Source organism: Lemur catta, chromosome 10, assembly GCF_020740605.2.
Source record: "Lemur catta isolate mLemCat1 chromosome 10, mLemCat1.pri, whole genome shotgun sequence".
In the NCBI taxonomy this organism is placed as follows: domain Eukaryota; kingdom Metazoa; phylum Chordata; class Mammalia; order Primates; family Lemuridae; genus Lemur; species Lemur catta.
Window position 1 is genome coordinate 4,234,018 of NC_059137.1, and position 26,517 is coordinate 4,260,534.

The 26,517-nt window shown below is 42.4% G+C and overlaps 1 protein-coding gene across 6 annotated transcripts; it reads left to right on the forward strand.

The window, feature by feature from the left end:
- TTF1 (transcription termination factor 1) lies at window positions 1–24,654 on the forward strand. Of its 6 annotated transcripts, XR_006737938.1 has the most exons (12): window positions 1–38; window positions 3,297–4,295; window positions 6,028–6,254; window positions 7,533–7,718; window positions 8,645–8,723; window positions 11,808–11,938; window positions 14,020–14,254; window positions 15,988–16,077; window positions 17,328–17,393; window positions 19,048–19,157; window positions 19,922–20,110; window positions 22,958–23,043. XR_006737938.1 is itself a non-coding variant. In XM_045563690.1 (11 exons), exons 2-11 carry the CDS (start codon window positions 3,304–3,306, stop codon window positions 24,160–24,162), a joined length of 2,286 nt encoding a protein of 761 aa, XP_045419646.1. In that variant the 5' UTR covers window positions 1–38; window positions 3,297–3,303; the 3' UTR covers window positions 24,163–24,654. The 6 variants fall into 6 exon arrangements, 2 of the variants coding, with proteins under 2 accessions (XP_045419646.1, XP_045419648.1); XR_006737937.1 differs by having other exon boundaries at window positions 19,048–20,110; XR_006737936.1 differs by lacking the exon at window positions 19,048–19,157 and having other exon boundaries at window positions 19,945–20,110.
- Window positions 24,655–26,517: the final 1,863 nt, after the last annotated feature.

Consider the following 26,517-nt stretch of genomic DNA (forward strand, 5'->3'; position numbering starts at 1 on the left):
CTTCCGGGTTGAAAGAAAGGCGGCGGCGGTTTCGGGAGGTAGGTTGAAAGCGCGTTTGCTGGCTGTTCCTGATTTTTTTTTTTTAATCCGCATATAAAAATCGAGCGGTGGGTGATGGTTGTCATATTCTTCCGGGAGCTCTGCCTTTGGCTTCTGTCTTCGCTGCCGCTCCAGGCCGCATGTCAGGGGGACTGAGCCTGAGGTCTTTGGGAATAAGAGGATCTGGTTAGTTCCCTCCCTGTCAGCTCCGGAGCACCCACCCCAGAGCAGAGCAGGGTCTCTGTCGCACCCCGAAGGCAGCGAGAGAATCGGCACCAGGGTTGGGCACGTACCCTGCAGGCGGGAAGTGTGTGTTCCCAGTCAGTGTGGTTGAATGCATGTCCATTCGTTGGGGAACCATTTAGAAGCAAGGCGGGTAAGATACAAACTAAGAGGACTGTGATACCACAACAGCGAAAAGTGCAATAGGGAAGCAGCTGGGTTGTTGGGAAACACTGTTTAACAGGAAGATGGGACCCAGTTAAGAAATTAGAGAGGCCCTCTTGAGAAAGTGACTTTCATACTTAGATCAGCTAAAGGACAGAAAGGTAATGCCGGGGAAGAGTGTTCCTGGCCCAAGGAGCTGCTTTTGCAAAGTCCCTGGGATGAAAAGGAACATAGTGTATTCTGGGAGGTGAAAGAAGGCAGGATGTCTGAAACCCAGAGAGAAATGAGAGGTAGGCATGGACCAGACTAGACCATGAAGAAATGAACAGCCTTGTACGTCTGTAAGGATTTTGACTTTATCTTAAGAATAAGGGGAAACCATAAAAAGTTTTTAGCACGGAGTGACTACATCTTTAGAAGGTTGTAGGAGACCAGACGGAGGAGCTTAAGAGGTGATTTACAGAAAAGAAAGGAAGGAACTGATGGATTGTAAAAGATTGTTTATAGGAATCGTCTGCTCTGTTTCTTATTAGCAGGTCCTGAAAGGTGGGCATGACAAGGGTCTATTGAGTTTAGTGGCTTGAAGGTTATAGACACTCTTAATGGAGCAGTCTCGGTGGAATAGTAGGGTGGAAGCTACAAGGATGTGGGTTAAGAAGTAGATGGAAGGGGAAGAAATGGAAAGAGCGATTTCTCTACCAAGAAATATTGCTGTGAAGGGAGGAAAGAGAATAGCTGGATGGAACGTTAGGGTTAGAGGGTGTTTGCTTTTTTTTTTTAATTAGAAGAGATTAAAGAGTGGGCATGGTGGTTCACACCTGTAATCCCAGCACTTTGGGAGGCCAAGGGATTACTTGAGTCTAGAGTTCCAGGCCAGCCTGGACAACATAGCAAGACCCCAAGATCTTGTCTCTACCAAAAAAAATTAGCCAGGCATCGTGGCTTATACCTGTAGTCCTAGCTTACTCAGGAGGAGGCTGGAGGATTGCTTGGGCCCAGGAGTTTGAGGCTGCAGTGAGCTATGCATACCACTGCACTCCAGCCTGGATGACAGAGCAAGACCCTGTTTCTTTTTTCCTTTTTTTTTTTAATTTTTTTTTTTTTGTCTGAGACAGAGTCTCACTCTGTTGCCCAGGCTAGAGTGCCGTGGCGTCAGCCTAGCTCACAGCAACCTCAAACTCCTGAGCTCAAGCGATCCTTCTGCCTCAGCCTCCCGAGTAGCTGGGACTACAGGCATGCGCCACCATGCCTGGCTACACTTTTCTATATATTTTTATTTGGCCAGCTAATTTCTTTCTATTTTTGGTAGAGACAGGGTCTCGCTCTTGCTCAGGCTGGTCTCAAACTCCTGAGCTAAAACCGAGCCACGGTGCCTGGTAAGACCCTGTTTCTTAAAAGAAGAAGAAAAGATTAAAGACTGTTGGAAGTGCTGCTAGAAAGGAGCCAGTACAGAGGGAGAGGCTGGAAGAGAGATGGGGTACCTGATCATGGTCTCTCTGAGAAGGCAGGAGGGGGTTGGGATCCAGCACACACATTGAAGGAAATGGCTTTTGACAGGAGGAGGGACACTTCCTTTGTTGCAGCAAGAGGGAGAGAGAGGATGCGGCAGATGCAGGCAGGTGTCTTAGCTTTGGGGGTTAACATCTCTTACCTAATGTGTGTGAGAGTATGTGGTTGAGGTAACACCATTCTTACGGCTGCTGTTTACTACCCAGGGTAAATTAGATGCCTTCTATAGAAAATGTGCTTAGCATTCAGGCTTGAAAGACTACCGATACAGAGAGATCTCCAGGATCTACTGTTAAATTGCAAGTGCAGATTCATAATACATAGATGCTACCTTCTGTGTAAGAAAAAAGAGGAAATATGAATAGACTATTTTGCTTTTTTATCATATTAATGTATTACTTAGTCAAAGATAAATAAAATCTAAAAAATTGAAACCCAGCAGCAATACAGAGCAAGGAGAGGAACAGGACTTGTTTGCAAAATTATATTTTTAACCATCTCTTTTGTAAAGTGCGTCTCTGTTACCGTATTTTAATCCCAAATGTGTGTGCCCTATGTGTAACTATTAACATTACAGCCTTACAAAAATTTATTCCAGTGTATTGCAGAATTTTCACTCTTCAATGGACACTAACAAGGCATATCCAACCAAAGAGACAGTCTTCTGGTTGGAGGTCCGTGGGTACCTGATGCCCCCACGGTGAAGCCCACTTGTGGAGCCTCACTTTAATGGTGTCCTGGAACGTGGCTTCCAGATGGTGGAAACACGGAGGGGAACAAGACGGACAAACCACCTTCCTTCTTCCTTTTTTTTTTGTGCAGAGGAGATAGACATTAGATGACTATTTATTTTTTAAATATGAAAGCATATCATTTGGGGAATGATATGAACCCATGAACCCAAGGGATCATGGAAAGTTTGCCTGAAGAAGTGATCTTCAAGCCAAGCTCTGCAGGATGGCAGGAGGCAGGAAGCAGGGAGAGTGGGAAGGCAGTGGAGAACATTCCAGGGAGAGCCAAGGGAGGGACTGTGGCATATTTCAGGACCCAAAACAAGCTGTGTGTGACTGAAGCAGCAGAGTTGGAAAGGTGAGGTCACAGATGAGGCTGTGAGGGGGCAAAGGCCTGGTGGCACAGGACACTGGCGTTCTCTGTTAATACTCTTTTCTGTATCATAAAGGCAGTGGGACCAGAGAGAATTACAGTGAGCCTTCTGTATATTTAAAATAATATAATAGAAAATTTATAATCGTGACCACAGGCTTGTATTTGTCATACAGTTTCATTTTGCTGTGATGTTTTTCCCCTGAGGGTATATCTAAAATGTAAAAATAAACCATTGTTGTCACCTTTCCTTACAGGAATAAAATGGAAGAAGAATCGAGCAGATTTGAAATCCACACTCCAATTTTTGACAAGAAAAAGAAGAAGAAAAAGAAAAAGCATTCTGTACATAAGGAAAGACATCAGAAACGTTCCCATGAAAGTTTCAGAGACTTCTCCCTGGTAAGTGAACAGCCTCACATAACTAAGGGTAAAAAGAAGAGAAAGGATTTCCAACATCTCACTTCTTCTCCTTTGAAAAAATCAGAAATTTGTGATGAGACTGAAAAGGCCACTTGTACACACAGAAAGAAGAAAAAGAGAAGACATAGTGCTTTAGGGGAAGACAAGGAGACAGGCGTTGCGTATGTCTCTGTGGATAATGAAAATATTGAGCACACGCTAAAGGATTCTAAAGTTCATGTCGATGCGAGCATAGAGCAAGAGACAACAAAAGAGCCTGAAGCGGACAAACTGCACGTCGTTGCTAAGTCACGTGAGAATGAATCAGAGGAACTGCACCGTAAAGTTAGGAAGAAAAAGAATAAACACCGCGGGAGCACAGGTGCGTGCTGTGGCGCCCTGCGGGAGAGCCCGCACACGCCCCCGCGGCGGCGGGAACCGCTCGGGCCGGCGTCCTGGCCTCCTGCGGGCCTAGAAGGCAACACTCCAGAACCAGCAGGGTCCGCTAGGAAAAACAAGTCGAAAAAGAAAAAGAAGCCCAGTACGCCGGCACTCGAGGCACTGGGCGAGCCCGCGCGCTGGGAAGGACCCCAGGCGGGGGGCGCGGAGGGCGGCGAGGCGGGCGCGGGGCCCGGGACACCCGACGCCGCCCGGAGACGGGCGGGGAAACGGAAGCGCGATTCCGCCCGGAGCGGCGTGGCGGCCGCTGACCAGGCTCAGCCTTCTGCGCTCAGTCAGAACTCTGACAATGACGACACGCTCTTTGATTCCCTGGACAGTGGTGGCCCCTTGCTCGGAGGAGGAGGGAAACCCCGCGCCGGTTCCGGAGAGGAGCCTGGGGACGGGGCGTCCGGGTAAGGCGGGGACGCCTGTGTTTTCTGTGCGGGTTCCGCGTGCCGACCACGTCCATAGCAAATGGCAAAAGTCATAAGGAGGTAGACTGTGATGCGTACAGAATAAGGTACACACTCAATTGTGTAAACTCGGCAAGGGAGCTCATTTCTTCATATATAAAATAAGGCAGTTCGATTAGATTTTCACTAAGACTATTCTAGCCCTGAAATTTATCTGAGTTTAAAAGCCATTTTAAGACCCCCAGATTACCTTTGTTGGTCTGTATGCATATAAATAGAAGGAAGTATTAGATATATAACACTTGGAATTCTACAGAACAGCAAAAAACTTGAGTTAGAGTTCTCACCAACATAAGAAATTTAGATGTCATTATTTGTATAAATATCATTTAACTGTTGAATAAATACAGGTTTGTTTTTTTTTTTTTTTTTTAAGAGACAGGGTCTTGCTCTGCTGCCCAGGCTGGAGTGTAGTGGCAAGATCATAACTCACTGTAAACTCCTGGGCTCAAGTGATCCTCTCGAATAACTAGGGCTACAGGTGCATGCCACCACACTTGGCTAATTTGTTTGTTTGTTTATTTATTTATTTTGTACAGACAGGGTCTCATGATATTGTCCAGGCTGGTCTCAAACTCCTGGCTTCAGGTGATCTTCCTGCCTCGGCCTCCCAAAGTACTGGGATTACAGGCGTGCCTGGCCGGATTTTATTTTATTTTTTTATTTTAATTTTTTTTTTAAGGCTGGTCAAGTGAAACAGTGGGAGTGGAGAAGGAACAAAGGAATCTGTAACTAGTTGTGATCAATTAGTTGTAAACACCACTGCACTCGGACCAACTTGAATTTTTTTTTTTAATCACTTTATCTCATAGTTCCTGGGACTTGGGACAGATTTTCTCCCTGATTTTACTCAGTAGCTTTCGTACATTTGTTAGGTTGTCTTTGCTTAAAATGGTTTCATATGAAAGTTAAATGTGAGCAGGCCCCATGTCATGTGGTACGGATAGTAGCTGTGGGCCCACTCATCTTCTGTGCCATCTTACTGAGGACATTTTCGGAACACTGATCATGGGGCAGGAATATTCTAAGACTGTGGTTCTTAACTTCCACTGGGCTGTGGGCCTCAGCCCCTCTGGAAGCTGTTGGTCCTTTTCTTAGAAAAATGCATATGCAGTTTTTCCAGTTGCCAGTCTGAGAGGTTAACTGATAGGTTTGAACACACTAAGGAGATTTCGAGTTTGGGGATGAATTAGTGCTAGATAGAAAACTAAGCATAGGAGAAAATGAGAACATTAGCTGTAGCAAAACAGCTGTAACTTCGTAAACTCTGCATGTTGATTTAATTAATTAGCGGCCATTATACAGTAAAACTTAACTCATCGGAAGGGCTGGGGGAGAAGTGTTTGATTCTTGGTGGTGATAAAAGAGGGGTTAGCTTATTAGGAAGTCAATATCTAAAACAAAAAAATAGAAAAATAGTAATATAAGCAAATAATAACTGGTAGAAATAGGAATTAGGGCTGCACATTTACCTTCTAGGCTGCCTCTGAAGTATATACAAATAAATCAAGTTACATTTAATAAAGGGTTTGAAAATCAGGGACTGAATCAACTCCAAGATCCCATCAAGCTTTAACACTCCAGGAGTCTAAATGAGTCATTTTTTAAAAACTTTCAAAATTATTAGATCAAATGATATGTTAATGTTAGTCAACCCAATTTCCCCCCTTAGGTTAGAGCCTACAAGTGAAGAAGAAAGCAATTTAGAATCAGCTAAAGATTCTGAAACAAAGTATTTCTGTGACGATTTGAGAAATTCAGGTGATTCAGATGTGGATTTGGATTCTGCCGTGAAGCAGCTCCAAGAATTCATTCCTAACATACAGGAAAGGGCTGCCACTACGATTAAACGGATGTATCGGGATGACTTGGGGCGATTTAAAGAATTTAAAGCACAAGGTGAGCTTGTGGAATCTTAACATTTGTTGAACTTTTCTGTATGCAGAGCTAGCCCCTGACTTTCTTTTGTGAATGATTCGGATTTATAGATTCACGAGAAGCATCCTTCAGCTACTTTCAGCTTCCTCTCCTACCAGAATTGCTGTCCAAGTTGTAAAATTAGCAAAATAAAGTGCACTGTGTTTCTTCCTCTTGCCCACTGCCGGTAGAGACAGCAAGGAGGAATGGGGCCGAAGGGACCAGAGAAGCCCCAGACTAGAAAATCAGTCCTAGAAGAATAGAAGGAATAGGAGGTTAGTTGCTTGAGACACCAAGAAAGATATAGAAGTTAAATAAAATTAAAATGCCGTCAAAATCATCATCTTTAATGAGGTGTAGTTTCCTTCCCCACCACGTTAATTTGAGGGTGAGCTGGTGGTAGTGGCCTTGGCTTCAGTGTTACAAGAACCTCCCAGAAAGCTCACTGGACTTACGAATGAGCTACACATTTAAGGCTGTGTGCTGCCAGTGGGCGGTGTTTACGCCTGTCTCCTGCGTGAGGCACGGTACTGCTGGCCATTTAAAAAAGTGAAAAGAGGTGTCTTAGCTTTGTGGAATTAATCAGGTTGAAGAGATTAGTTCAGAAAATAGACAAATTGAGCAAAAAAACACCCCCGCACAATTATAGAGCAGTATATAATGATCCTATTTTTTGGTATATTGTGTTGAAATTTTTATGAGTGTGTTTTGTAAAAGATAGTTTTAAAATAAGCCTAAGAGTGGAAAAATGTACCACACGACACAGTCACTGCACGATGAAACGTGATGAAGAGGAAGAGAATGTAACCTGCACTGACATTTGTCACCCTCCCCACAACACACATGCACAGGAAATGTACCTACGCATCCCTGTTCCTGCCGCCCCGGTCAGAGTCCTGCCTCGGGGGAGGCGTGTGGCAGAAGGGAGTAAAGCGGGGCTTCTTTTAAACTGTCATTTCAATGCTGTTTGAATTTTTAGTGAATAAATGTTGCTTATTAATATTAAAGGACTATTTTAAAAAGAGACTGATGAAGCAGGAAGAGTCACTTTGGAATCGGGTGAGCAGAGCAGACATTGGGAGAAGAGGGGTTGCTTGGGCCGAACCCTTTCCCCAAAGGAAAGGCTGAGTCTGTCAGGGGGACCGGGAGAGCGACAGCACTGTGCCCTCGGGCTGCGGTCACTAGTGGAAAACCAAGCAGTGTGTTTGCTTTTATTTGTCGTTGACGTTACATATTTTTTCTCCCCACCCCCAATGTTAGGTGTCACTATTAAATTTGGCAGGTTTTCTGTCAAGGAAAATAAGCAGTTAGAGAAAAACGTGCAAGAATTCCTGTCACTGACGGGGATTGAGACTGCAGACAAGCTGCTGCACACGGACAGATATCCAGAGGAAAGATCTACCATCACCGACTTAAAAAGGAAATACTCGTTTAGATTGCACATTGGTAAGTTTAGAAATACTCCCCCTTTGACCATCCAAGGCTTTCTGGCCTTAAACACGATAACCGTGGCCAGTGTCCCGCACAGTGCCCGTCCCGTCCCGTGCGTGCAGTGCGTGCTCACTGCTGCTGTGCTCACAGCCTCGGATTGCCAGGCTGTGCTTTTGAGGATCTGGCATGTGGCCATGTGTCCCAAGTACTGTGCTTTCACAGGCTTTGTGAAAAATTAAATGATCAACTTCTATCTTTCCTGCTTGGCAATAATTATGGTTTTGGTCTCTCCTCCTTTATTTTTTGTGTGTGCTACAGAGAGCACGTCCTTATACGCACCATGGTCTCCTACATTTTTTAGGTGTAGCCATATGTGTGCTTTGTAGCTAGAGCCCTCCTGCTTGGGAGTCAGAAGGGTGTGAAGTAATGTGGGATCAGAGAGAAAGGAAATCTCTTGAATTTAAAGAGGATCGATCATTCTTGAGGTGTTCACTGGAATGTACAAAGGAAAACAGGGTAGTGAGCCCCTGTGGAGGGATTATCTCATCTTTAGAGTGGGAAAATGAGAAAAGCTGTTTGGAAAGATTTTTGTTCATCGTATGAAGAACTCTTAGCGTATGTTCTCCACCTTAGCACTTCCTTCCTCTTAATTCAAATTAGGTTAAAATTCCTTTGCCTTATAAGGGTCTTGCCCATGAATTGAGTACTCCAGAAGCTGGAGGTACTAAGCACGAGTTTTTGAAGATTCCAGGGAAGCTGGTGATGGTCGACCTCTGCTCTCCAAGACAGCTTTCTGCAGGACGCATGAAATCCCGACCGTAGCCTGGGATTTAAGATAGTTAGTGTTGCTTAAAAGGGCTGTTCTGGGTTCTTTTACAATTGTGACTTCATTTTGTGCCAGGCTGCGCGAGCCCCTCTGATTACCTTTCTTCTGACTTTAGGTAAAGGCATTGCCCGACCCTGGAAGCTAATATACTATCGAGCAAAGAAGATGTTCGATGTCAATAATTACAAAGGCAGGTAAGAAAAAAGCCTTAGCAGCGTGGGACAGAACATTTCTTTTGTCTTTGCTGACACTATAAATCAAAATATCCATAGCAATGGATTGGAAATAAAAATGAAGATTTTTATGTGTGAAGTTAGATTGCATATTTTTTGTCAGATGTCTGTCTTCAAGGCCCATTTTAATTTCCATGTCTTTCGTAAACCTTTGTGATCTTCTCTTCCCTAAATCCTCAGCTTTTTCTTTCTACTTCTGTTTTAGCACTCCACACAGTCTGGCTCTCTTGCTATTACTCATGTTTTCTCTGCTCCCTACTATGTTGTAAGCTCCTGGTGAATCCAAGCATTTCTCCCTGACACGATGTTCCCTTCAGCACTTAGCACAATTCTTTGGGTTTTCAGTAAATGTTTGCAGGTGGAGGTAAACACTAGTGTTCCCTCATGGAAGTGTAGTTCGGCAGTGTCCATCCACAGTGCTTCATGTGGTGGTTGGCATTCTCTCCTCCCTTTTTTCCAAATAAAATATCCAATTAGAATTTGTTTCTGGCTGGGCGCAGTGGCTCACGCCTGTAATCCTAGCTCTCTGGGAGGCCGAGGCGGGTGGATCGCTTGAGATCAGGAGTTCAAGACCAGCCTGAGCAAGAGTGAGACCCCCGTCTCTACTAAAAATAGAAAGAAATTATCTGGCCAACTAAAAATATATATAGAAAAAATTAGCCGGGCATGGTGGCGCATGCCTGTAGTCCCAGCTACTCGGGAGGCTGAGGCAGTAGGATCGCTTAAGCCCAGGAGTTTGAGGTTGCTGTGAGCTAGGCTGATGCCACGGCACTCACTCAGAGCAAGACTCTGTCTCAAAAAAAAAAAAAACATTTGTTTCCAGCATTGCAAGTTAAAAAAAAAAAAAACAACCCAGACACAGAGGAAGTGTTGGCTGTGGGTTAGCACCCTGCTCAGGGACAGAAGTATCAGCAGGAAGTTGTAATCTCTACCAGCCTAATAAACAGCTCATCAGCTCAACTCCTTGATCCTCACTCTGGGAGGCAAGTTTAGTAAATCTTCTAGCAGCATCAGCTGAGTTCTGCTTAACTATATGATTTTAAACCAAGACATACATGTTACCTAAACTTGTGACATTGAATCGACCTTGTTTCTTTTTTAAAAATTTTATAGAAAGAAAGCAACTTCTAAGATCGAGGCAGATTCAATTAGTTAAAAGAAAGAAAGAAAAAGAAATCAACCCTAGATGAGGAAAGTTCACACACACAGATTGAGACCTGCCCTATCCTTTTTTCCCAAACCCACGGTCAGACTGTTGTGCACAGAACTTTAAGAAAATCCACTAAAGGTGACATTTTAAATGACATTTGCTTTTGGCGAATTAAGGGTGGCAGGTGAGATAACATACTTTTCTACTTGTGACACACATAGGGGAATGACATTTTTAGAATAATAAAAGTCATTCTGCTCATAAAAAGTTCATTCATTTGTGCTGCATTACTTGTGTGGTGATCATTTACCCTTAGAATATTTTTCCGACTTAAGGAATTCTTGACTGAAAAAAGTAGAAAGTCGAAAATAAAAGAATTTTAAGGCTCTGAGGGGCTTTGGAACTCAGCACACCTGTTTCCCTATTGGGGTATGCTTGATTTCTCTCTTCCTCTTTTCTGTTGCTTCAAGGGTGTCTAAGGTTTTTTTTTAATCTCAGAAAGACTGGTTGCCTCGAGAGGAAAATTACTAGGAAGTATTCCCTTTTGATGCCCATGGTTCTTAATAGTGAGGAGTAACAAGTCTTCATTTAGCACACTCTGCGTTTACAGATAAATTTCTGAGAAAGAGAGGATGTTATTGTCCTGAAGTAGTTGTAGATTGCTATCATCAAAAATTGTTAGTATTTTACTAGAGTTTCTTTTGTTGTTGCCTTGGTGAACCACCATTCCCCACCCCTGCATTAAGGTTTAGGATGTTATAAAGAATCTTAGGATGTTATAAAGATTGGTCTTTCTTTACTTAAATATTTAAGGTGTTTAATCTCAAAATTGATTTATAAAATAGGAGTGCTTTTTTAGTACTTTATTTTTTTTTTTTTTTGAGGAGAAGGAAAGAGAAGTTTATTAATTTGCCAGCAAATAGTACTTTAATGTATTTGTTTATATGGGATTAATGCACTTTAAATTCCTTAAATAGTTACACATTTATATTGAGCCGTTTGTTGCACATGTATTTAATGCCTGTTGTCTGCCGAGCATTATCGATGCCATGGTGTACAGAGCCGACAAGGTCTCCGCCCTTCTCAGATTTCCTTTCTAGAGCTGTGGCATCCGGTAGGGTGACCACAAGCCCCCCGTGGCTGTTGTGCACTTGAAGTGTGGTTAGTCCAAACTGAGATGTGCTGTGAAAGTAAAACACACACTGGATTTTGAAGGCTGGGTGTGAAGAACAGAATGTAAAGTATCTTTAATACTTTTTGATGTGCATGATGTATTGTAATGAGATCGCTTTTAACACATTGGATTAAATGAAATATATTCTTAAAATTACTTTCATTAAAACTAAATTAAAATGAATTTTCCTGTGACTACTGGAAAATCTAAAATCCATGTGTGGTTCACATGGTGTGTCTTTGAGAGTGCTAGTCTAGAGGAAGGGTCCGTGCGTGTGTCACTGCAGGTCGGGACAGTGCTATGAAGGAGAAGCACAGTATTCTCTAGGAGTGAACAGCGGGACCGTAGGCTCAGGCTGTCAGGGAAGCGCTCCCTGAAGCTGTGCTGTTTAAACTGCATCTGGGGGCAGGGGGAGGAAGGCCATTTCCCCGGGTACAGAGGCTCTGGGGCAAGGAGGGGCTAAGGGATTGCTTGCTCCGGCTGCCTTGTGATGAGCCAGGCCTCTGGCCTGGGACTCAGGTGACTGGCTAACAGGATGACCCCGCTGAGATGCAGACAGGAAACGCCAAGAGCTCCAGGCACTGGCAGGCCTGTGGCTTGAACCGGGTTTCCTGATGGCCTGCCCCAGGCAGCTTTTCCCGCGACTGCCATACTGCTAGATAGAGAACACGGCTTCTAATCTCGCAGTTCAGACTCGGAAAACGTTCTTCCTGTCTCGTAGGTATAGCGAAGAAGATACTGAGAAGTTAAAGAGATACCATTCCCTCCACGGGAATGACTGGAAAAAGATTGGTGAGATGGTGGCGCGAAGTAGCCTCTCTGTGGCCCTGAAGTTCTCTCAGATCCGTGCTCGTAAGTGGTGGTCCCAAGCGTGCTCCTCAGTGAAGGACAAGCTGACAGGCCTTGTTTAGCCCACGTCTAAGCTAGAAATCACTGCAGGCCTGTCTTCAGAAACATCATCGTTTTTTTTAAGCCATACTCTGTACTAATCCATTTTGTTTCCTCATGTATTCAGTGAAATCGTGCAACCTTTATCCACCAGGCCGATTTTTACCACAGTTCAGTAACTTGCGAACTTCAGTAACTTGTAGTGTGAATATAACCTCCAAGTGGACCAATGCCCCAGGAAGCTGGGTGTAGTATAGCCTGGGTGGAGGTGGTCACTTTTCCACAGTGGCAAGGGAGGCTCTGGGAGTGAGGCATTCAGCTCAGCTGGCCTGTTAGGTGGCAGCTTTACCCAAAATGTGTGTTGGTGACCTCCTGTCCCTCTTTCCCAAAAAATTTCCATGGTTTTATTCTTCACATCAGAGCATCTGAAATTGCTTTAGGATGACAGTCGTGGCCAGGCATGGTGGCTCACACCTATAATTCTAGCACTTTGGGAGGCCGAGGTGGGAGGATCACTTAAAGCCAGAAGTTCAAGACCAGCCTGAGCAACATAGCAAGACCCCATCTCTACAAAAAATAGAAAAATGAGCTGGGTGTGGTGGTGTGCACCTGTAGTCCCAGCTACTGGGGAGGCTGAAACAGGACTGCTTGAGCCCAGGCGTTCCAGGCTGCTGTGAGTTTTTATCATGCTACTGCACTCCAGCTTGGGCGACAGACTGAGACTCTATCTCAAAAAAAAAAAAAAAAAAAAGACAGTTCTTGGGGTTACTGTTTAGCACAGGGGCTCACATACTCCGACCACACAGGTAGTGCCTTGCAGCCAGTTCTTCAAAGTTTCTAAGAAGTAAAACAAAAATCTGGAATTTCTTTTTAAATTTTTGAACTCTAAATACTTTTTTCTTTCTTGGAAATCTCTTAATTTTTAAATATTCATCCAAATTGTTATTGAGGGAAAAATATAAGACTCTGTGGGCCGAACCAAAGACATTTGCAGGTGCCAGTTTGAGGCCTTTTCCTTACTTAGCATGGCTGTGCATGTGTCTGGTGAGGAAGGGTGAACTTAGGTGTCAAAAGCAGATGATTGGCTTCACGCAGATGATTGGCTTCAGAAATTCTCAGGTGCCTTACATCATCCACTGCTCCACTGGTGTCGTTGTAGCTGTGAATTTCACACTAGGAACTCTTGGTGGGGAGACATGCATATAACATAAAAACCATGTCATTATTTTTTTCCCATTAAGTGTTTAGGAAAAGTGTTTGGAAACCTCACAATTTTATGCAGGAGACGTTGCTCTCAAAAACAGGAAGGATGACATTTTTGAAGTTGAAACAAAACATTGCTTTTTTTTTTTTTTTTTTTTTTTTGAGACAAAGTCTCACTCTGTTGCCTGGGCTAGCGTGCCGTGGCATCAGCCTAGCTCACAGCAACCTCAAACTCCTGGGCTCAAGCAATCCTCCTGCTTCAGCCTCCCGAGTAGCTGGGACTACAGGTATGCACCACCATGCCTGGCTAATTTTTCTATATATAATTTCCTTCTATTTTTAATAGAGACGGGGTCTCGCTCTTGGTCAAGCTGGTCTCGAACTCCTGAGCTCAAATAATCCACCCTCCTCGGCCTCCCAGAGTGCTAGGAAAACCTTGCTTTAAGAAAAGACTTACTAGCCAGGCACAGTAGCTCATGCCTGTAATCCCAGCACTTTGGGAAGCCAAAGCAGGAAGATCACTTGAGGCCAGGAGTTCAAACCAAGCCTGGGCAACATAGCCAGACCTTGTCTGTACAAAAAAAAAAAGAAATTAAAAAAAAAAGAAAGGATTTATTATTTAATAATTTCTGGCTTTGGTTCTTAAAAGGAATCCATGACCATTTTAGTAGTTTCATTTTAATATGCATGTACTTGTGTTTGATTGTTTTACATTTGTGTAATTGAGATGCCAGCCATTGTCTTGGGGAAAGTGCCCAGTTTAGCATTTTGCTTTTTTTTTTAATATTGTGTTTGAAAGCAAATAGATTAGCAACTACAAGACCATCCTTTTATATCTATAGAAAGAAATCGTGGTGTTTGGAGAAAGACGGAAACCCAGAAACTAATCAAGGCTGTTGAAGAAGTGATTCTAAAGAAAATGTCTCTCGAGGAGTTAAATGAGATGGATTCCAGACTCCAAGAAGCTCCTGAAGGTCGCCTGTCAATTGTTCGGGAAAAACTTTACAGGGGCATATCTTGGATAGAAGTAGAAGCTAAAGTGGAAACCAGAAACTGGATGCAGTGTAAAAGTAAGTGGTAAGTTATATTCTCATTCTCTCTCTCTCTCTCTGTCTCTCCCTCCCTCCAATTTCTGTAGAATGGGTGGAGGGATGAGTTACTAAGAATACCTGTGTAACTGCAGTGTGAACAGTGTGCACATCAAGAGCGATCATCTCGAGCCCACTGCCCCAGCTGCTCTGGTGTCCCTCTCTGATCTAAATTAGCATTTAACAACTAACCCTGGTTCATTGAAGAGTATGGCTTCCTCATAAAGAACTTGAACTTTTTAAATACTGAATATTGACTTCTGATTTCTTTACTGTGTCTCTTTCTAAGTTTTTAGTGAAAGCAGATAGTGATTTGTTTGCAGTGTTAAAAATGAAGACAGCTCAGGAGCATGGTGATCAGTAACAGCTCTGCCTCTCTATTTTGCTTTTTACTGGAATTTAGCAGTTTCTCTGTCTTCATCTGAAATGAGGCTGTTGTGCTCTTAGCTGCATCTGTCACAAAGTGATTGTTTCAGCCCTTATCTTGCTGCACTTTCTTTGCCAGATGTAGCTTTTCCAAGCCCTGGAGGGTCGCTGAGCCAGATGTGCAGCTGCAGTGTGACCCCTTGAACTGGTGGTTCTGCAGGCTCACAACCCACACCTTGAGCACAAAGCATGCCCAGCACTCTTTAAATACCAAATAGAAATGAAATCCAGAGTAGGCATGTTTTATGTTAAGAGCAGACTCCTGGGCTACACTGTTGATGTGCCTTATAGTTCTGTTGTAGGTACGTGAGACTACACTCAGAGAAATAAATCCCAAAGAACAGATTTGAGGAGGGTATAATATGGAGCAACCAGAGCTCTTTCTACCCCTATATTTTAAGCTAAAAGAAGGGAGAGGGGGTTATAAGCCTCAACTGGAGGATGATATATCAGTGTTAAAAAAGGGAAATGATTATGATTAAGGGTGGGCCTGCTTCAGAATCAACATAATTAAGACAACATGCAAGATTTCTATTTAAATTTTGAAGAGAAAAATAGGAGACTTGACCCTGAACATATATTTACCTCGTATAATATCAAAATGACCTCAGATGACACATTTCAAACCTGTAAACGTGGGTGGCTGTTAGTAAGAACAACAGTGTCAATTATGTGCACATGTCATGTATCTCCATAATCAACAATGTAAATATAATAGCTAACGATCTGTCAATCAGATTGTGGCAAATTTTGTTATTCAAGATAAGTGCCTTTTTAATATTTGTCATTGGGTTGATGCTGTCACTAGGAACTCTAGTCAATTTTCAGCCATTAGCCTTGGGCATGACAGGAATCATCAAATCATTTACTTACTAAATTTTGGCTTATTTAGTGTTCCAAGAACCAGTGATGGTGATGAGAGAAATATCTGTCTGTCATATAAACAGTCAGAAGAAATGGAGTTTTCAGTGTCTTCTAGCACTGGCCAATAGGCTGATTCTTTTTTCTCCCTTTCTTAAACTTTTTATTATGAAGCGTTTGTAACACACACAAACAGAACTCTTTGTATTCATCATCCAGTTTCAATAATCATCAGTTTTCTATCATTTTATTTATCTCTTTGCACTTTTTTTTAAAATAGGTATATTCTTGATAGCGTTAAATGTTAGCAATGATGAGTTAAAAAGTTAGAAATTGGTTCTGAGTGAGAGCAGTTTAGATGATAAAAATATACGAAATTTTAACAGAAACTATACCCCCCGAACATAAACTATATTTTTCTTTCTTTTAATGTAGGATGGAAATTCTAACCAAGAGGATGACTAATGGTGGGAACATATACCATGGAGTTAATGCCCTGCAGGCCAAAATCAACCTTATTGAAAGGTGCGGGAATAGAAATGGACGCTGTTTTAACTGTTCTGCTCTCTGGCCAAAGAGTAGTTACTAATGCTGCAGAGTCTGCAGTGAGATTGCCAAGGTTCAAATCCCTATTCCAGCACTTTCTACATGTATTACTGTGGGCATGCGACCTACCTTTGTACATCTTAGTTTATTAATCTTAAATGAGGATCGTAATGGTGCCTACCTCTTAGTGTTGTCAGATGGATAAAATGAAATAATGTGTGTAAAACATAGTATGTACTCAATAAATGTAGTTATTTTAGTCTTTCAAGCTTTCCATATAGAAAAGAGTTATTTATATCCGTTGGAAAGTAGAGGTAAATAGTTCAGACAAAGCCCTCCTGCTCCCCAGTACAAGTTTTTTGGTATCAACTGTTGCTTGGTCTTTGGTTTTGTCTTTGAGTACCTAGTCCATACAGAGTCCTCCCTGAAGTGTTTGGAGTGTTGTAAGAGAAAAAGAGATACAGACCTATTTATTTATTTGCTTATTTTTTATATTTTTGAGACAGGGTCTCGCTCTGTCACCCCAGCTATAGTCAGCAGCGTCATCGTAGCTCACTGTAACCTCAAACTTCTGGGCTCAAGCGATCCTCCTGCCTCAGCCTCCCGAGTAGCTGGGACTATAGGCACACGCCACAACACCCAGCTAATTTTTCTATTTTTAGTAGAGATGGGGTCTTGCTTTTGCTCAGGCTGGTCTCGAACTCCTGACCTCGAGTGATCCTCCCACCTCAGCCTCCCAGAGTGTTAGGATTATAAGCGTGAGCCACCACACCCAGCCAGCACCATATCTTTGTCTACAGAATGGGGCTAATCCCTCTGACCTCATCAGTTGGTGGCGAGGGTTTCTGTAAGTGAATTTGTGCACATAAAGGTCTTAACACAGTGTCTGTCACATAGTAAGTGATGGGTACAGATACACTATGTGTCTGTGTTGAAGGGCAAAGTTGTGTTTTTACTGTGAGAGAGCAACGTGGTCTGGTGGGAGACACAAAGGGCTCAGGAGGAGGAAAGATGTCTTCTCAGCCCGTCTCTGTAGCTCATTAACTCAGTGACCTTGGAATACCTTTGGGCTAGGATGCATGACCTCACTGTGTGGGTATAATGAAGGAGATGGCACAGGGGTAAAAGTGCTGGCACTTTCCAGAAAGCTCTTGATATTCCAAGAGTCCATGAAGATGTCCATTGTGCTGATTTTAGCTTGAAAATTTAATTTTTATTTTTTCTCGTAGATTGTATAAAGTAAATATAGAAGATGCTAATGAAATAGACTGGGAAGATCTTGCTAATGCTATAGGGTAAGACCATTTGTTTAATATTAAGCTAATTGAAAGATAAAGATGACTTTTTATAAATGACTGCCTATCAGATTTTAAAGACAGGACTGAAATTGATGCTGCCTATGGAATTTTATGTAAGTGGTGGTTAAGATTCCTCCTGTTAGCTAGGAAACCAATTCAATACAGTGCAGAGTAAAAACCAAGATTAAGAAGCAAGCTACTTAAAGGTTCTGAGCTGCTAAATAGATAAGGTTTTCATGGCATTAAATAGATCATTAATTGGATATGGTTTTCCTTTTTCTTCTTTTTTGAGTGTGTCAGATAGATCATTGCACCTAAGGTGTTTTGTGATCACAAATCTTAGGTAGAGGCGGTTTCTGTGATGTAGCAGTTACCACGTTCACCTCACCCATTTTAGATAGAGCGTGATACCTGCGGCCTGCCCCCCTATCCCACCTGTGTCGGTTTTCTAGTGGGAAAATAACTGTGACAGGGAAGTATTGCCACACAGTCAAATTGGCATTGGCAGGCGACTGAGGTGTGGTGGTAGGTGTTCCACTTCAGTGATGAGGGATGCAGGATCCCAGCACGTGCTCTCTGTCAAGTCTCATCGTCGGAAAATCAAAGGACCAGGACTATTCTTCATCTACCAAACACAAGTACCCGTGTGCCAGGAGTTTCTCTCGGCTCTAGGGGTACCACATTGAAAAAACAAATTCCCTGCCAGGTGGAGCTTTCATTCTGTTGACACAAATACAGATTTTTGTATACTATAGAATTAGCCTAAAACTCACAACAAACTATATTGCCGACAATGATGGCAAACTAGCAGCAGTTTGCTTGTTGACCACCGTCTGTATAACAGGCACAAAAGACAGTGGTAAAGAATTCTGGGAGCTCACTTTTAGTCATGATGGGAAGAGACTGTAAACGAATAAGCTAATTTCTGACGACATGGCTATTAAAAAGAAAATAAAAATAGGGTAGAAGAGCCTGAGGGTTGGGGCAGTCAGATAGGGTGCTTAGGGGAGGACTGCCTAAGTGGGGACAAGGTAGCCATGCTTGGATAAGATCCAAGAGTGTTCTGGGCAGAGGGCAGTGAACACAAAAGCCTTGAGACAGGCACCGGCTGGCCACATCCGAGGGACTGAGCAGTGCCCAGGTGGCTGCAGGCCTGTGAGTAAGAAGGTGGTGGTGGCGGATGGGCTGCGCGGGCGTGCAGGGCCAGACCGGCACGTACCAGGTAGTTCACATGACGTGTTGACGACATTGCACATTCTCCAAAGATCACAGGATTTCCACTTATCTTTGTGTACCCGATTTGGAGCTCTGAAACTCTACCAATTCTCTAGCTCAGTGATTCTCAGCCCAGCCCGCACACTGATATCATCTGGGGAACTTTTTAAAAATACCAGTGCCACACCCAGAGAGGATAATGGAATTGGTCTGGTGTGGAGCCTGGGTGTTAGGATTCTCCAGAGCTCCAGGGCAATGCTGATGTGCTGTCATTGCCAGACCCAGTGCTCTGGCTCTGGGTAACTGACTTGGTCAGTTACTGATTAGAATGTTTACATTGTATGTAAGAATGCAAATACAGAATCGAATGCCATGCCCTATGCAGAAGGAAAAAGGACTTTGTAGGTTTGATTTTATCATTTATTTTTTTGAGTAGGTGATAGATTGTCTGTTCCAGAATTAAGGAAACCTGAAGGGAAACAGTGAAAAGCATCCCTCACCACCCGCCCCCACCAGCTCCCTAGCCCCACGGGAAACCACTGCCATGTATCCTTCCAGAGATATTTTATGCCGAACTTCTGCCGGATCCGAATGATGTTCTGGTTTTCTTGGCTAACGTTGGTTCTTTAAACCTTCTTTTGAACAAGAGTGACCAGAGATTGTCCTTTCAGAGCCCCGGTGGCGATGGCACTGCCCTTCTTGTGTGATCGTTCTTGTGTCTGCTGTGCTCTTTGTTGTGTTCTCCAGCTCACCTCAAGTTAATTCTGCTGTTCTTCAACTTCTCGAGATGGGCTCTCAGCTCCTTTTCAGTTTTTCTTCCTTTCTAATATATACTTAAGGCCACATGTTTTCTTCTAAGGACTGCTTTATCAGCAGTACCCATTTTTTTTTGGAAAGTTTTAAACACAGAGTAAATGAACCCCATGCACTCATCACCCTACTCCAGCAAGCATCAGCATCCGCCAGCCTAACCAAACCAAACTTCTGCATCCACCCCCTCCAATGATTGTTATTTTTTTTGTAAATTTTACATATTTTACAGCCTTGGTACATTTCAAAATTTAAATGTTCCTTTTTGGTAAATCCATTTGGAATTGAGTGATTCCATTTCTAGAAATACCTTTTACAGAATAAATTCACACATACATAAAATGACTTGTGTCCAGAATAATTTAATGCAGTAGTGTGTTTACTAGAACAGCCTAAATGCCCATTGACAGAGGCCTGGCTATGCATATGGTCTCCCTGAATGATGAAATACTTTATAGCTGCAAATAAGAATGAGAAAGCCCTTAAGTGACGGTACACAGAGAACTCCAAAATACGTTCTTAGGTGGGAAAACGCTGTGCAGAACAGTGGGTGGTGTACCTGTGTCACATAAACAGAAGGATTTGATGTGTGTGTGTGCATCTGGGACCTCCACGCCGTGTACTGTGGACCAAGTAAATCAGACCAGCCCTCCCTCCACCTCACCCCCCACCAAAGACACCTAAGAAAGGTAAATGAAATGTGTGCAAAGTCTCTTAACAGCTTCAAAAAGCTAACAAGTTGTAACAATAGTGGAAAGAACCCCTGTATATCTAGCCTTTTTTCATAATCACCTATTCTTAACATTTTGCCACATTGGCTATGTCATTCCTCCTTCCCTCCTCCAAGGGAATAAAATTTTTTCCCATAACGATTTGAGAGTTAGTAGCAGACAACACTTCCTAAACAAGAATGTTATTTTACCTAACCACAGCACAATTAAGAATCGGGAAATTTAACATTAATATAGTACAATACTCTAAAACATAGTTCACATTCAAATTTCACCAGTTGTCCTAAGAATGTCCTTTATAGTGTTTCCCTCCTGATTTAAGATCCAGTCCAGGATCACACATTGCATTTCATTGTTATGTCTCCTGAGTGTCTTTTAATCTGTGAAGTTCTTTTGCCTTCGCCTTTGACGATGTTGACAGTTTGGAAGAATGCAGGCTAGTTGTTTTGTAGAACATCCCTCAGTTGGAGTTTGTCTCCTGTTTCCTCTTGGTTAGATTCGGGTTGTATGTTACAGGCGGGAATACAGCACGGGATATTATGGCTTCATCACCGTGTCACATCACAAGGCACATGATTCTAATTTTGATCATTCGGCTAAGGTGGCATCTGCCTCATTTCCCCACTGTACCAGATTTTCCCTTGGTGATAAGAAGTGGCTGAAGGGAGACATTTTGGGACCATATAAAGATCCTTTTCCTCTTCAAGCTTCTGTGAGTAGTTTCAATGTGGTTTTCATTTGCATTTCTCATCTGAGAAGTCAGATTGACCATCTCTTTCATATGTTTCTAAGCTGTTTACCTTTGCTGGCCTTCACTGCATATAGTTCTTGCATTTTGAATCAGTTCAGGCTATTGAACAAAGAGGCCATCACTCTGAATATCGGAATTTATTGCTTGCTAAGCAAGGGAGAGCCAGACTGCAAAACACAGTCCCTCTGCACTAAGCAGATTGTTGAACATCGTGAGGTTCAGGGGTCGGTAGACTCTCAGAAGTGGGCATGTGGAGGGATTGTTTGGCCTTTAGTTTTGAAAGGTGGATGGTGAAGTGAGGCTCCTGCAGCCTGGCTGGCTGTCAGAAGTGTGGCTGTTGGTGTGACACTGCTGTTGGCCCATTGGGAAGGGTTTAGACTCGTTCTGGGGGTTAGTTACAATTTCGGATTATGACCAAAGAACAAACAACAATTCATCATTTTCCTTCTTGAATTTAGAGAATCAGAATCTTTCAGTGACTTCTAAGAGGCTCTGCTAGGAATCACAGACACATGCCATGGTTCCAAAGCCTTTTCTTTTCAGCTTGCTTGAACGGTGGGGCACCCACTCTTCAGTACCGTGGGTCCCCAAGGGGTGAGAGTGTCAGGTGCTTTGAAGGAGGTGACGCTGATGTGCATCCTACCAGCTCCCATCCTGAGAAGTGCTCATGTCAACAAAGCCCTCCCTTTGTAACATCAAACTACTTTTTGAAAATTCGACTTTTCTACTGTATTTTTGTGTACCTTGTAACATTGCTTTAGATCACAGTTTTTTTTATTGAAATGGATTTTTAATGATTTTAAGTAAAGTTATATGTTTAAAAATTGATTATTCTACTTAAGATTTATAAATCTCAAAGGTCTATAGTAGAGATTATGGCATCTAGTCAAATACTATTTGAAATACTATACACTCTCAAAGTTTTAATAACAAAACAGTAAAAGTGAATCATCAAAGGTTCAATCTGTTCGTATTCTTAGAGCCTCTTTTGTGACATACATAGGCAGGATTTAAGGGTAGCATCTCCACCTGATGAGATGAACACCTACTTAGTTTTAAAATGTCCAAATCCATCATCAGTATTTCTCAAAGCGAGGGGCTGGGTCTGCAGAGCACCACAGGGAACTTGTGGCCTGGGGAGAGGACAGGCAGGGGGCACCTCAGAGCTTGGGCTGCAGAGTCAGATGGAGCTGGCGTTGAGTCCAGGGACTGCACTTAGTTACCCTTCCTTAGACAGGTTATCCCTAACTTGTCTCTGAGCCTCGGTTTCCTCCTCTGCAGAATGGTTTAGGAGGCCATTACAAGGACTAACGGAGATAACGCGAGGCAGTCTTAGCCTGGTGCCCACACGTCACGCGGGCTCAGTCAGGGTTGCCGTAATGAATCAGGTTGGAAGAATCTGATCATCTTTCCTCTGCATACTTACTGGACAAATTATTCATGCTAATCATTTTAATAACTAGATTAATTATTGAGAAAAAGGCATGCTTTTATTAAGAAAATGTGTCCAGAAAGTTGTTAGTGATTTTTACTTTAAAACATAATTTAAGATTTAGTTGTTTCCATCTCTAATTGTAAATTGAAAATGTTTCTGTCCCACTTATTGTTAATTGAAATGTAATTGAAAATGTAGCAAAACATCATAAGCGTCTGCTTTCTTTAGCTTTGCAAAATAAAAAATCAGGGAGCACCTGCCGTTGAATTCTGACAAGTATTATGTATCCACAGTGCGGTAGGTGCAGGGTCTGGGCCAGATGACCCACTTGAAGTCCCAGCTGCATGCCTTAATATTAATAGCTGTGTGGTCTGGGGAAACTTCTGTGCCTCAATTTCCTCATCTCCAGAATGAGGGAGAAGAGTAGCAGCCCCGCCGTGGAGGTGTCCTGACAGTTTACCATGGGAAACACCGAGGGTAGTGCCAAGTGCAAGGTCAGGGTCAGCGCACCTTAGCTCGTCTTATGCTTTGTCTTCTCAATCAGTAATTTAAATTTAAACAGAATTCATCTTGTACTGCTGATTAAACTAACTTTTTTTTAATCTTTTCCTTTCTAAAGTGATGTTCCTCCGTCTTATGTGCAAACTAAATTTTACAAGCTGAAAGCTACCTGTGTTCCCTTTTGGCAGGAAAAGACTTTTCCAGGTCAGTATTCTTAAGATTTGTATAGTTAACACAACTTTTGGTGCCACGTGCTGGTGGTGTGAGTCACCTGGGCAAGTGACTTTAACTTCTTGGAGCTTCAGCTTTCTCAACTGTAAAATGGTGACAACTGGCAAATTTTAACCCCTACCTGACAGGACTTTCAAAAGTGCTAAATGAGATAAGATATGTTCAGCACAAGGCTTGGCAGTTAATGACTTAGTAGATGACTGAGTGCTGCTGGTATTGCCATCATGGGTACTAGCACACACACACACATGACATACCACATGCATGCACGCACATGTGACACATGGGTGCACACACATACCATGTAATGTACACACACACTGTTCCAGAAAGAGTATAAGATGCCTGATTCCTTCTTTGTAGCCATTTGTGGGTAGTTTAGATACGTAAGTCCCAAGCTCAGATCCTCATAGCCATGTGAGCAACTCGTTAAAAATGCAGATTCCTGGGCCTCATCCTAGACCTCCCGAATCCTAATCTCCAGACTGAGTCCAGAGTCTGGACTTTCTCTAAAAGCTTATCGGTGACAGGTGTCTCGGGGTCAGCCCAACACCACTGGTTTGGATGATGTCGCACCTTGCAGTGTGACGAAATCCTTCCTTACGTTCAGCCAGGAGTCACTGCCTAGGTTTGAATCCTTATTAACTCCATGACCCTGGGCAAGTTTCTTAATATCTTTATGCCTTTGTTTCCTCATTTGAAAAATGGGTTAAAAATGGTGCCTACCTCAAAGGATTTTTGTGAGGATTGAGTAAGTGAATATGAACGAACCAACTGGGACAGGACCTCACACGTAGTAATAACAAGAGTGGTGCATTGTCGTTATCCTGTATCCTTTGTCGTTGTTGAGAGGCTTTGTACAGACAAATAAATTGAAAATTAAATTTCTTTTCTGTAGAGATCATCGACTACCTTTATGAGACTAGTCTACCTTTATTTAAAGAAAAGTTAAAAAAGAAGATGGAGAAAAAATGCATTAAAATCCAGACTCCTGCAGCACCCAAGCAAGTTTTCCTGTTTAAAGACATCTTTTATAGTGGCAGTGACAGTGAGGGAGACATAATAGACTCGGAGGACTCAGAAGAAAGTTAAGCAGAGGTTACTATTTCTTGTTCTTTTTATATCAGTTTGGTTGTACTTATATACATGTGTCAGTAAAGCTATTCTCAGTATTGATGTTTAATAAAGAATGCACAGTGGCCAGAGGAAGGGGTATGAAATCATAACTTCCATTGTGGAGCATTAAGAACTTATTCATGTTAAAGTTTGTTTGAATGTGAAAAGAAAGAGGAGCTGAATTGATTTAATATTTTTGTACCGTTGTATTGAAAATGATTACAGCTAATGGTTTTATAAAACAAAGTATCCCAAGTCCCTCTAATTGCTGTAGAGGGTACAGTTACATTCTATGAACGTTTCATTTTGTGGGTTCAACTATATGTATGCTGAGCAAACATGAGAAAGTTAACAGTTCTCATCCCTTATGCCATTCTGTTGCTCCACTTGTTCGGGTGTCTTCAGTGTATGTAAGTATTAGACAAGTGTTCTGTGGAAGTTTGGATCTGCTCTTCCCTCAAACTGGTCTCTTGTACTTATCATAGCTTGTGCATTTCATCTTCCTGAGTGTGATTCTTGTGTTCAAAGATAGGTATTTTTCATATAAGATGTCCTCTCAAATCAAGTTACTGAATTTATCTGGTGTTCAACTGGAAAAACAAAAAACCAGCAGTCTCTTCCATTTCTTGTAGAAAAACTGGCTCTGTTAGACTTATTAAAAGGTGCTGCATCAGCCTCAAGAGCAACTCACTCCTATCAGATTTTCAAGGATAATTTTAATGGTTGGCTATTCTGTCAATCAGGAGAGCAAAACCACTGTAGGTATTTCAAGCAGAGAAGAACTTAATATAAATTTTATGTTCCTTTAGAGGACGGTTTGGTAAGATACATCAAAGCCAGAAGAGGGTATGTATTCTGTGACCCAGCAATTTGACTTCTAGGAATTTATCCTAAAGAAATAATAAAACTAGTATATAAAATTAATATTTATAATAGAAAAATAGAAAATGTGTAAATGTTCCTTAATAGGAAATTTGTTAAATTATGGTATATTCTTAGAATGGAATAATGGGCAATAATTAAAAATGATCATGATAGATTTGATGATAATATTGTTAACAATATCAATAACTGAAATATTTTGGAAGAATATATATTTTCTCAATTTTATAGAAATAAAAATGTAAAGGAAGTTTATTTTATATATAGATGCATTAAAATGTGTGGGAAGAAATAAACTAAAAATGTCGACTGGTTCTTTCTGGGCAGTGGGGTTGTGAGTTTATGGGCTAGAACTCTGGATTGCAAGTATCAGAAAAGCAGACTCAAATACATCTAAGGAATCTATGAGCTCTCAAAACTGAGAGTCCAGAGGTATTGCTAGTTTTAAGTGTCGGTCCAGCCACTTGGAGTCACCAAAGATGTGGTTTCTTGCTGATTCTCTGCCCTCCCTTTGCAGAGTCCACTTTATCCTGAGTCCACACAAGGTGGTCTCTTGGCCACCAGGGCATGTCCTCATATAGCCACATCTCAGCAGTTTGTCCCCCTTTCAGAAGAAGAAAGAGGGTCTCTTCCAATAGTTCCTGCTTGAGTCTCGGGTTTTGTTTCTAGTACCCAAAAGAGAGCTCACACCCAACTCTCAATCATCACTGTAGCCAGGAGGGTAGGATTGGCTTCGACCATGATTTCGGTTCTGGAGCTGGAATTTAGCTCAGCATCCCTCAAAGGGCTGAGAGGGAAAATACTCCAGTGGAAAATCAGGATCCCATTAGCAGAAGAAGGGGTGAATGGACTCTGAGGAAGCAACCCACAAATGTGCATGCCCGGGGGTAGTTACCTGTGCTATAAATTTTACCCAGTAAACTTGTGTACTTCTTAAAAGTTTTATTTATATAACTTTCTCACCCGTATCTCCCATGCCTCTCACCTCAATAAAGAAAAAGGCAGCATTGCATACAAATCTTACCTTTGCCAACCACCCTTTTTACACATAGGAATCCAGAAATTTGGAAGAAAAACATGCAGGTAGACTGAGTATGTGAAGTGCGGGCCCAGGAGCAGGGTAGGTTGTAGGGAGGAGCCACCCCAACTTACGGTGAGAAAAGGGCAATGTCTGTACTTGGCAGGAAGTGGAAGAGGACTCAAAGTGAGTCAGAGAGCGAACAAAGGCAAAGAGGAAAAACAATACCTGCCTCCAAGAAAGAAGCCTGAGGAACAAATAAAATTGTGTTTAAACAGCCTTAACTGCGCATTATTGGTGTTCTTGGCCCAGTGCTTGGTCATTTTGTCCTTGTCAGTCACAGTGCATTTCAGCTATTCATCTTCACTGACTTCATTCCCCAACAAAGATGCCCAAGACTGCAGCATGTAGAGTAGGTAGAAAATGAGTGT